This window comes from Strigops habroptila, assembly GCF_004027225.2.
Source record: "Strigops habroptila isolate Jane chromosome 13 unlocalized genomic scaffold, bStrHab1.2.pri S16, whole genome shotgun sequence".
NCBI classification, from domain to species: Eukaryota; Metazoa; Chordata; class Aves; order Psittaciformes; family Psittacidae; genus Strigops; species Strigops habroptila.
In genome coordinates, this window is record NW_022651054.1 from 4,258,099 (window position 1) to 4,270,744 (window position 12,646).

General features: G+C 38.0%; 1 protein-coding gene across 1 annotated transcript in view; it reads right to left on the minus strand.

Moving 5' to 3' along the window:
* The window catches only part of MED13 (mediator complex subunit 13), a 54,986-nt gene that overhangs the window by 37,851 nt on the left and 4,489 nt on the right, over positions 1-12,646 (minus strand). Inside the window, exon 3 of the mRNA XM_030472871.1 lies at positions 2,878-3,046. Coding sequence (XP_030328731.1) covers positions 2,878-3,046 — 169 coding nt within the window. The remainder of the gene's footprint in view (positions 1-2,877; positions 3,047-12,646) is intronic.

A 12,646-nucleotide genomic window follows, 5' to 3' on the forward strand; every position in this document is an offset into this window, starting at 1 on the left:
CTTGCAGCCTTGTCAACATGCAGCATGTGACTGCAGAACGCAAGCAGCTGAAGTTTTTACTTCTTCCATGGCAAAATTTTTAAGATACATTAGAATAATATATTATAATAATATGAGGTTAGTTTAATAACTTTGGTTTAGGAGTCACATCATTAAACATAATTAAACAGCAGACATTTAAAATTATCTAATTCTTAGTTTCTTGATAATCTATTCACATGTCACAGTGGCAATAGTTTATGAACATTGAGGACTGTGGTCCCTTTAAAATTAAAATGTATGCAATGCAATGATGCAATGGATTTTTCTGGATTTTGGTTTGGGTTTTTGGTTGGTTGGTTTGGGGTTTTATTTATTAATTTAATGTAACCTTATAAAAGCAGGAAAAACAACAGAGCAGCAGACAGGAAGCCACGGCTGCCTGAGGACCTGTCCTCACAGCCAAACACCTATTAGAAACCACAGCCTTACATCCACTGCCTTACGTCTGTTGCATTACTACATAGATACAAAAAGCTCAACACGACTAATTTCTATTGTTGGGGGAACAGATAACAGAAAATCTCACATTCTGGAACCACATGCTTTCAAACAGAACTCGGAAAAATCCAGATGGGATCAGCTTCAAATAAAAGAAATAGCTCTATTCACACATCCTTCAAAGAGAAGCACTGGGGAAAAGCAGGACTAAAGTCCTGCACATCGCTCAACCACAGCTCCAGAAAGCGCCTACTGAGAGGTTACCTCCACCACCAACAGCACCAACTACTCAGTTGCTAATCAAAGTCTTTGAAATTAAAGATTACCAGCAAGAACAACCAACCTTATCAAAATCTGTAGTTACAATACACAGAAAACCAGTCCATATAGCAGCTGGCCAAACCCCAGAGCATGTAGTAGTATAAACTATGCTCTGAAGCAGTCTGGTAGCAGACTTTGTATCCCCAGTACACTAACTGCCTTTCAGTTATACAGGCACATGAATTCTATCTCAGGGTTTCCAAATGTTAATGCAAACAACATTCCCAAAGAAAGCAAAGCATATGTAATAATATGGGATGGAAGCAGGCACTAAAGAGAACAGTAACAAGGTCTGAAATGAAGCAAAACACACTTTCTAGCCACAGAGGTGGTATCCCAAAGCACCTATTTCCGTCATTTGGGTTTCTCTCAAAGGAAGTTGCTGGGAACAGCAGAGGCCTGAACCAATACCTCTGAACAGCCCAGCTTTCCAGAGAGTGTAGATTATCCAAATTCTAGATATTCCTAGAAGGGATGAGCCAAATCTGCAATGAGTATGCACATTTGTCAGCCATTCCCTTCACTTTGTTTCATAAAAGCCAATACTCAAGAATATCATGTGGAACTGAGCTATCAAGATTTGTCTGCCACGAAATTGTCTTACACAGATCTGTCTAACCTTTCTACATATTTTTCCAGTAGTTCTGGACTACCTATGATGAAGTTGTGGTGTGGGTAAAGCACAAAATTCCTTCAGTTATTTTCATCAAGCATGCTGACCTTCTGAAAGAAAAGAATCAGAGTCTCCAAATTAAACAAACACTGCTATTTTATTTTAAAAGCTTTCATCAGCTTTTCCGGCTGCTGTAGAGCACTTTATAGAATTACTGTAAGAGATGCCATGACATAACTAATGCTAGTTTCAAAAGGCAATTTGGAAAACCAGTTCCTCAAATGAGGAAAGCCCAGACTGTGCCAAGACAATATTGGCCTAAACAGTTAAAAGTAAACTCTTTACTATTGATTTACAGCAACAACACACAGAAGAAATGGATGGACAAGGACACCCCAGAGAGGAAGCATTTGCCCTGACCAGTGGGGGAGAAAGAGATGCCTAGAACTAAAGGACAAGTTGATACATAAATTAAAAGCAGCAGTTCACAAGTACTAATAGAAACACACACAAACATGTGCTTCTGCTTCTTTTGCTCCAAAACAGCTCTAATTTTCTTTCAAGTTTAAATTTATTGCAGAAGATGCCAACAATGGCCAACTCCACACCCAGAAAGCAAAGCCACTGATCTCAAAATTTCCTGCATGCAAGATTTAACACATACATAGACATACACACACACAAAAAAAAAAAAAAAAAAAAAATACATAAACACAAAACCCCCCCATCATCTAAGCTTTAAATTACTTTGGATTTTAAAAGCTGATTTGGGAACAGCGATTAAACTTGTTCCAGCTAACCTAGTTTTTATTCATTTCATTATTTATTGCTAGGCAACATAGACCGTATCAAACCATGTTAGAACCATGAGAAGAAGTCCTTCCAATTTAGATCAAAAACTCTCTTCTCGCCCTCCTCCCCCTCAATGTGGAGGCCGCATGTGTTCTTTTAACACCAGCTTCCCAGACACAATCTTCTTTCTGACCAGGAGCTGACATTTCAAACTCTCTTCTCAACATCTCCCATAGGATGCAACTTACCCAAATCTCATGTGGTGCCTGTAAATAGCCCTCTAGATCCCACTTGCTAAAAGAATGAGTCTTTCTTAGTATTTACAGTCAGAATTAGTCTCAGTCACTATACTGGCAAGTCCAGAACAGGTATCTGTTCACACAGGTATGCTTTTCTTCCTTTCTAGAAGACTTTAGCTTCTTTTCCAACATCCCTATTATCCATGGTCTGTATATGAGCACCAGAAGAGACTGCTTGCTACCTTTAGTATTAATTCCTTCATTCACAAGGAAGTTTTGAAGAACTCCAGAAAGGCAGAAAACCAAGAAAAAGCAGAGATCCAGATCCCCAAATAAACCACAACCAGAGCGCTCTTCATTAAATGCTTCTCCTAGTGTGAAGCTTAAATAAACCCTACAACTTCTTTAATAAAGCAACATATAACATCCTACCTTTTGTTTATAGGTTTTTCATCTTTCTCATAAGGCTTCACAAACCACTTCCCAATGCGTACAAAATTCCTGTTCATCAGACACCTCTCCAACAGGTTGTGAACGGCTTTGAAAAGCAGAGTGCGACATTCATAAGAAAGTCCATTCTCCCAAACACCATCTTCCTCTTCTACAAGGCAAAGGGGAAAAATAAATTAGCACTGAATTCCATCCTATTATTTCATGCACACATCACAATATCCTTTTCTCTCCCACAAGATTTTAAGACATTCACAGCATAACGTGCAACCAAAAAAAGCCTGTAACATTCAGATAATAACTACTCACTTCATAATAGTATAACTGCTAAAAGTAATAAGCTATAAAAATAACTCATCTCCCACAAGAAAAAAAAAGGATCCAACAACTGTTTGTACAGAAAAGGAACAACCAGCATCAGTACATTATATATTTCAGCCTGCAAGATCACTGTATACTGACCTGTCTGCACAGTGGCTCACATTTTGGGTAGTCTGAATTGCTTATTCTAAAGACACAGCTGACAATTATGCTTAAAAATTAATTGCCCAAAGCCAAACTTTTAATATATTTATTGTCTTCAGCTACCACTGACTGAGGAAAGCTGGGCACAAATACTGATCAACTGACCCTCAATGTTCAACAATTTGCTAGAGGGGGAAAAAAAATACCCAGATTCAGAAAACTGGTAAGAACATCCTGAAGACGACTCTCACAACTGCAGTTTTTCTTTTGTATTCAAAATAAGAGAGATATTTAAGCAGGCTAGTCCTGCTTTCTGATCTATACATAGAAGAGAAAACCAGCATGCACAAAGATAAAGCCCAGTTCATACTAATGGGATTCTGAAGTTAAACACAGAGATGTTATGTGCCCCACAAATCTAACCTAATCATGGAATCCAACTTACACAAGCCAAACTGATTTGCCAAATTGGAAAGCAAGATTCATTATAAGAAGCTGTAATCTCTTTAACCACTCTGGCTCGTAATCAGTGTTTGAACACAGTTTATGGGCCCTAGAAGTATATGCAGTAGTCCAAAGGACTACGATGGCATTACAATTACATTACACAAGTAAAATGAGGGACATTTGAAAGTTCCTGTAGTATCTCTCAGTTTATATTCATCCTTCCCAGCAACACATTAATATGGAGGATAATATAGGAAAATTCAAGATCTTATCCTTAAATCACTGGCAATCGGGTCTTAACTTTTTGCCTACAATTCTCTGTATATCATGTTTTATATAAATCCCTAAGGATCTGCTATGGGTCTCCTTGGACTAACCTAACATAGTTATTCTTATAACGCCACTTCTTTTATACTCTAGGTAACAGCAGAGACTAGAAGATCGTCTGACATAGATAAGGAGACATATTTTTACTCCTGTCTCCGGATAGTCAAGCAATAATTTAGGTTGAAAGGGATCTGTGGAGGTCACCTGCTCCAACCCCCACTCGGAGTTCAAAGTTGCTCCCATTCCACATGCATTGCCCCTCATGCCTTCTCTGTGCACCTCCAAGCAGCAAGGCTCAGGTTTAGTTCCGTACAACAGGTCGTACAATGGCGACCTGTCCGTCCACCTCTCCTTTACAGAGGATTTTGGTTCACCAAGTAGCTTTCCACTGGTTTGCTCAATGATCAGAAAACCTCAGTAATACAGCCAAGCCCTTGCATTTTAAATCCCTGTTTGAAATAAGCCCCTTCACCTTTATCTGGAAGCCACTTACAAGCTTAAAAGGTTGCAATAGTATTAACTAAAGTCTCAATATCCTTAAATTAGAGAGCATGTAGAAAACCAAACACCTAAAAGTTTTGTTTAGGAAAAAAAACTTCTGGATTATTACAATAAGCAATATTTAAGACAAAGATGGCAGAGAAAGGAATTTCTAGATGCTATTGCAACCAGAACGTGGTGGCCATATCTGCGTATTGATAGATTCCACACAACTACATTTCCACTCAAGATCACTATTGTGAGTTAAAGACAGAATAAGAGTAAACAGACCTGCCACATTATTTACAAATGAGGCGTGCATCATTATACATGAATCATGACATGAATTTTCTGGTAATAATTTTCTGGTAAACACAAGGAAATGCAAGGAACCGCATTACCTAAACAGGAGACTTCACTAGGAGTTTCCCACCCAACCACCCTACTGCAGGTTTACAGCTCAGCTAAAACCCGTTTTTAAAAGCCATAAAGCTACAAGATTAATACAGTAACTCACTAAAGAAACATCGTACAAGAAGCTTGTAACAAAAAAGCAACAAAGGTCCAAAGTCAAAGGGTATAAAATGTTTGAGTCAAGAGGACACAGTTTTCCCCGGCTCAGAGATTTGTGGCAGTACACAGCTGAGCAGCCCTGTCCCACAGGCAGTTCTGCCGTTCGGCACACGCTGCTCAACTGGTGGCAAACAAGCAGCTCAACAGAGCAAACATTAACTACAAGGCTTAATGATATTGGACTTTAACTGCACAATAAACTCCACACCATCTCAAAGGTTAAATAGTTGGTTTCTATATGGCTCTCGTCATTTCAAAAAAAAAAAAAAAATAAACAACATTCTGAGAACATCCCCAGCATCCATTACCCGCTGTAAGAGGAAATAGAGCTATTTCCAGCCTTTATGCCCAATTTTGTTTTGACATATTAGTGTATCAAATAGAAGAAAGATGCTGAAATAGCAAAGATATTGAAGCGTGATTCAAACCTTGCATTTTGATGGTCATACTGTGGACACAAAGAAAAGGTTTCAATTTTCTGAAGACACCACAAAGTGCCAGGTATTTCATGTAGCATTTACAGTTGTGCTGACAACCAAATTATGAGCAAAAGTTTACATGCAAGAACTTGCCACGAGTTGGTAATTCTTAAGAGCTCTCCTAGCTTAGTATACTGCTGAAACAGAGAGCTCTTAGATGAGTATATTATGTGGGAAAAATGCAAGGCTTTAGATGGAAATTACAATGCAACCCCTAGTATTTAAGAAGACAGCACGATGCAAGCCTGCCTAGCGATCAGGAAGAACGTCTGGTCCCCAAAATAAGACCACCTGTTCAAACTGCAGTGCATCTTGCTATAGAAAGGGAAGGTTAAATAAAACGACAGTTAAAGATACCCTCATTTCAAAACATTATTCAAATTCATGCAAAAAAAATAGCAGTGAGTGTTCTGTGTCTTTCTGAAGTCTATTTAGTCATTCTCCCCTCCCCCTTTTTTAGTGTGGTGGATGGAAGGAGAAATATGACATCTGCTCACATCTCTCAACTATTTTTTTTCCTCAATTCAAACGGTTGTTTATCAACACAAGAAAAATCCTCCTACTTAATAGAATTGTACAAAGTAAACCATTTCTAAAGAAGAAGAAGATGCGCTTTTGTCTTCTAATCTTTCTTAAACACTTGAATGTGTTCTTAAAACACTTTCTTAAAAACTTGAAATGTTCAATCTGGTGGTGATAACAAACCAAAATAAGTTGCTGACTCATTTTAAGAAGGTGTTAAGCCACAATTTCTCTTCACACCAGTGGTATCCACAAAAGTGCTCTGGCAACCTGAAGGTTACAAATATTGTATTTTTGATTAGTTGCCTTAACTGTCCAAACCACTCAGCTCCTCTGCAACATACTTTTATGACAACCGTTAAAAAAGTTATGCACGTCATCTCACTCCAATGAATTTAGATCCGTCTCTCTTTACACCACTTATCAGGCAGAGAGTTTTCCTTAAACAAAGCTAAAAATTCTCAGGAAGTGAAAAATTAATGGAAACAATGGCCAGGAAAAAGCAATTTTCATACATAATAAACTTTCTCAGACAACACCTCCTTGATGTTACCACCATCCAGTTTTAATGACAGGGCTGCAGGAGGCTATTTGCTTTCAGTACTTCTATGTTCTAGTTTACATTCTTTGTACAGTTCACCTGAAGCATTGAAGTTTATTTTTACTGATTATGCCCTTCTGTCTGTCTGGTGCTCTTGGACAAGTGTTTGGTGAGGCAGTTCAGAAGCACGCTCAGAGTACAAAAGCCTTGCAATTTTTAATGAAAGAAACCAGTATCTTTAAACTTTTCCATTTAATTAAAGTCAGATGTTCTAAATCATATTTGTTGCCAGATATGGTAACAGATCTTTAGCCAAATGCATTAATCAAAGATTGCCAACAAACAAACAGATCTTTGCTGAATGTATGGGCTTTTTTGCAAGAAAACCAATTTTAAATTTCTTAATCTATAATGCAACAGATAAATACACAGTATTAAAAATGCCATTTTCAAGAAGATTTTTAAAGAAGTGGATTTTCCCCCTTTCTCCTTTTAACATAGCTGGCCACATCAGCAAAACACCAGTGAGCATCAATTCTTGAAAAGGCTGAATATGTTTACCATACCATTAAAAATATCTTCCTAATGCTCAATGAACCTCTAAAATAAACTATGCACAGGAACAGATCACAGTCAAGCCTCCACTTTGGACGCCAATTCCTCTCCTCCTCCCCCAAATACTTCCATTACACAGAGGAAAAATCCATTCCTTAGTATCATGACTGAGATGCGTCTTTTAGAAGTATTACTTACCATCACAGGCTTCCTTTCTGTCATTATTTGACAGCACGCCAGTTATAGAAATAGACTGATGTAAAACTGATTTATACAATCAAACTTCCTATATAAGCTTCAGATTACAAGGGAAGTATAATAAACAAAGCAGCATGAAAGTGCTGCTGTATACAATATTGTAACAGCCTGACAGAAACACTTCAAGTAAAGTTCTCTATTTTAAAAAGATTTTAAAATTCAAACACTTTTAAGATTAAATAAAATTGCCCAATGCCAGAACTACCTAGTTAACCTACTGAAAAATAATTGAGGGCCTATTTCCCTTATAAAATAAGTGAGAAGCATCAGATTTTGCACAGGAAAAAAGAATTTAAAAAAAGGGGGGACTGAATAAAATTCAAAACCACCAAGTTAAGAATCCAAGTAAGACAAGTTCAGTTTGTTTCTAGCAGAGTTGTAGCTGTTATCTACATTCACTGAAAAGAGCCTTGATCTAAGACTCCAGATATCCAAACTAGTTTGAAAATTTCATCAACTGAGAAAGAAGCCAAAACAGGCGCTACTGTCCGAAACACCATACCCAAAATACTCAGCACCACTACAAGTTAGCTTTTGCAGTGCCAGCCCTTTACTAGCACCACATATGTAGGTTTTCTCTACCCAGCAGAATATTTTTCTAAATATTGAAAATTTAAATGTGTAAGCTTTTTGTAAGTGTGTGGCCATGCCTGTTTACATGGCTAAGAGGGTAACAGCTTTCCTTCACTATTTCTTGGGTGTAAGTTTGGCTGGGCTGGGCTGGACGGGCACAAGAAAAGCTTTCTAGCTAGATGTTCCAATATGCTCCTCCCCACTGTCTTTGAGTAATTTCCTATGCACATGTATTACACTTACATTGCCCTTTCACTTATGTTTCACATATATTTCACTTGCCCTTAGTGTCAGATGTCAAGTGACAACAGTCATTGCTCTTATTTATACAAATATATTATGCATGTGACATTGTATATACAACCAACGTAATATGATGCAAAATCCTTGTTTACTGTGACAAAGTATTTTTCACCTTACTCCACAGATACTTCACATGCATGTTGGTGAGGAAAACAGAAAGAAGTTAAACATCACCTTTGAGCTGGTACTCACACCAGGTCACACAAGTTTTAAAAAGACTGCTTCAGTCATTTTTGCATAATGTTTATCAGCAGTTGTGCCTAAATGGCCACATCTCTAACATGGAAGACCGAAGAAATGCTAAAGCATCACTGCACCACGAAGCAAAGAACATTCATAACCCTTCTTAGTACATACACAGGAACGTGCAATCCATGACAGACAGGCTGACTTAAACACACCACGTTATATTAGGTGCAAAATTTTTAAGAAAGCAACCTTTTGTGGTGGACAGTTTTGGTGGTTTTGTTGGGTGTTTTGGTTTGGTTTTGATTTGGGGTTTTGTTGGGTTTTTTTTTTTCCCAGGAGTTAAATGGTCTCACAGAGCCAATGTTATTTAAAAAAAAAGGCAAGCCACTGGCTGCACTATTTGCAAAGCTCCCTTTGCCAACTACTTGCAACAGGCAGGTTTTTCTGCAGAACCCTCAGTATGATACTGGCTCATGCTCTGGTTTCCATTGTATTAAAAGTAATGAGACAGTGCTGCCATCAGCACAAACCAACCAATCCACAGGTTTGTTTGGAGGTGAGGGTTTGATCTATACTGCACACATACCGAGAACTACCCAACACAGAAGTCTCTGCTGGTTTTACCATACAGTACCCACAAACAAGCATCAGTACACAGACCTTTCTTCTTCTTCTTTCGAGCTCCGCTATAAGTCCAACAAAGAGCTAAGGCTAGCCTTATTTTTACACATTTATCCCTGGTAGAAGCATGAGGAAGACTGGCAAACAAAAACTTCCTTGTACGACAGGTACAAGGAAAACTAATTTTTTGAAGTAAATGAACAAGATTTAATAAGCACCAGAATGAAAAAGGTAGATCTTGTAGCTCATCATTTAAAAGATGCAATTTGAAGGTCAAAGGCATACAGAAGCATTCCTCTATCCACGCATTAATCAAATTGTAACCATTTCCTTGGGACTATGTCTTGTACATAATTCATCATGTTCTCAGGTTTGAAATAATGTACTGCCAATGTAAAAAACAAAATCCAAGTGTACAGGTAAGCACTTTCAAACAAGAACCTATCTGATAAAATAACTGCTGATCAGACCAGTGAGAGATCATTGCCTTCTGAAATCTGAAAAGATGTCCTACTTTAAGGTTTGAGTTGCAGGAATTACTATAATCAAGCCTCACTGTCACAACAAAAACATAATCTTTGAGGTTGTTAGACGATAAAATAACATTTCACTAACTTCTGTCTGCCTCTAGCTATGTTAGGGTACAAATAGACTTATGTGGTTTTTGGTATTACATACAGCAAGTAGCTTCCCGGGGAAGGAAAAAAAAAAAAGATGATTGAGTGAAGTCAATATTACTGATCAATCAGGACCTCTGAACAAGTCTCCTTTTGACATGCCCCCAGGCAACAACAATCCCTGACCATCAACAAGACAGTTATCCAAGGCTTGATACGAGAACTCATATATAGCCAATAGCAGGCAAACAAATATATCTCCAGGGCAAAGGACTAACTTCTAGAATGTACAGGCTGAAGAGACAGACACATCGTTTTTTCTTTTTTAATCTAGTATGCAGAGATGTACACCCACAAAACTGTATGTTCCCTTTTGAAGTGATCTTGGGGACAAAAGGATACTTGAAGGCTGCCATATTTCAAATCCTTGAGGGTTGATAACCAAGATGTGTTCCAGACACTGAATGTCCATTGTTCACTGAAACCACGTATCACCAAAAAAGTCAAAAACTGTCAAAATACTGACCTCTCCTTAGTAGGCACAGTTTCATACCAAACAAAGCCAGAACCAAAAGTTAGAAATATGCCAGAGCAATGCTAATAACTACAGCTTCGCCTACCTAGTAGAAAAGTTCTAAATGAGGCAGTACCTTAACCTTCAGCAGCAAAACAATGTCCAATCAATTCTGCAGGTAACAAGCTTCTCTAAGAAGTGATTTATCTTTGCCGTTGAAAATGTAACAGGCAATCATTGGGAGAACAGGGCAATGTGAATTAGGAGGAGAAATTGTCCGCCAATGAAAAAAATCCATTAGGTCTGTGACAAAGGTCAGATAACATTGTTTGGGTTCAGCCATAATTCTTCCTTATATGAGGTTCACATTAAGATTTTGTGTAAAGGGAAAAAGTGCAGGTGCAGCCACTCCTCAGCCATCTCCTCCACAATCTAGCTGATTAATATCAACTTTATAATATAGCCAAGCAAACTGACACACTCAAAAAGATGATAATGTCTCCTTTTAATTAAAAGGAGACAAAAACATGCCTGCAAAAACCAAGATGTCAGATACACCAAACATAGACAATAGGTAACAGTCTCATGAGTGATAAGCATTTACGTAGAAAAATATCTAACAGCAAAACATGTGGAACAGCTCTTCTGAAAGGCACACACTCACAGGTGACCTGAACAAAGAAAACACACAAAACAATTGCGAAGACACGGCTGGAAGACTCTAATCCTCCACTAACTCTCCCTTATACCCTAAGAGAGGTTAAGAGTTGATAAGTAGTTAGGATGATACGTGCTTAAAGTGTAATTCCATAAAAGCATAAAAGTTCAGCTACTAAACGCCATTATTCTCAAAAAGTACCTCTATACTAAATCACTAGCAGATAGATTCAAGAGAGAATGCAAAGCAAGCTGGTCAAACAAATTATTTTGATGGCCAGGTAGTGCAGAAATGAACTCTCCAAATGGCTTAGCTTTTATTTGATCTTCCACTCAAAAAATAATGTAACATACTTGTCGCAATTCAATCCCACCAGCCAACAGCACACAAAATCTACAACAGATACTTGTGCACAACTGTTGGTCTTTGCTCGGGGCAGGCCCGGACCAAAACCAGCATTTAGACTAAGTTACACCTCAGTCATAACGAGGATGTTCCCTGCAGGTCAAAACTGACCTTATCCATAAGGCAAAATGAGGAAGCCATAAATGCACCCAAATATCAAGCAACCTACAGCAGAAGTGCCATTTAAGATGCAAAGTTATAATTGCAGGACAGACAGGAATACAAGCAAGATCCCAATCTTTGTAGTCAATTATCCAAAGAAATAAACATTATTCTAGCGTATCAATTGTTTTTCAGAGCATACTATTTTTGAATGAAAATTCCACACAACATTAAATTCTTTCAAGTCAGCTTCCTCGGCAGCACTTCAAACTCATATTTGTTCTTCAGCTTATCCACAAACACAGACGGCATTAACAATTTCTGGTTACCAGGTCACCAAACCTTGGTCTCATTTTACACTTCAGTAATCTGAACACTGTACATTATTTGAAAGGAAATTGGAGTGATGTGACTTTTTTTCCCCCCCTAGAATTAGTACAGTCTCACCACTAGATTTACACAGTTTGAAAACCTAACTTCGTCATCTTACTGATAAGCAACTGGAAAGCCATCTACTAACTGGAAAGCCATCTACCTTGGGAACTGAGATCACCAAGCAAACATTTCCAAAGCAAGGAGCCAATTTTGAAGTACAACATTACTGAGAATGCAAATATTTTCAGTCCTTCAAAAGTCTAAGTTTGAAAGCAGGTACAAGTTCAGAGCAGTGGGAAAGGTGGGGAGAGAAATAACAACACAAGGTGTAGAGAGATTCCTGCACCTGGAAACAGCCAGTTAGTTCCAGACGCTGTCTTTTGAGGGCTTCTCACTGATGATTTGACTTCTAATCAAAACAACCCCATACAGTTCCAAAGTTGCCCAGATCTCAACAATTCTTATTACATAATAAAATGGGGTTTAACTATTTGAATTTGAAAGTTCTAATTGCCCAACAAAAGGAATCTTATCAAAACATGTTTAAGACATCACTTGTGAATCACAGGCACAGCTTTCGGCAGAGCTTTCTTGTGAAGAAGCTGCCAAAATTCATAAGCTTGTTTTCAGAAGAAAAAAGCGGAGAACAAAAACTTGTTTCTTTAAAATCTAGCAGTCAAAGATGACCTAAACACATACAGAAGCTGCTGGATCACTGTGCTGCCATAATAATTTGGTGTAGATTGT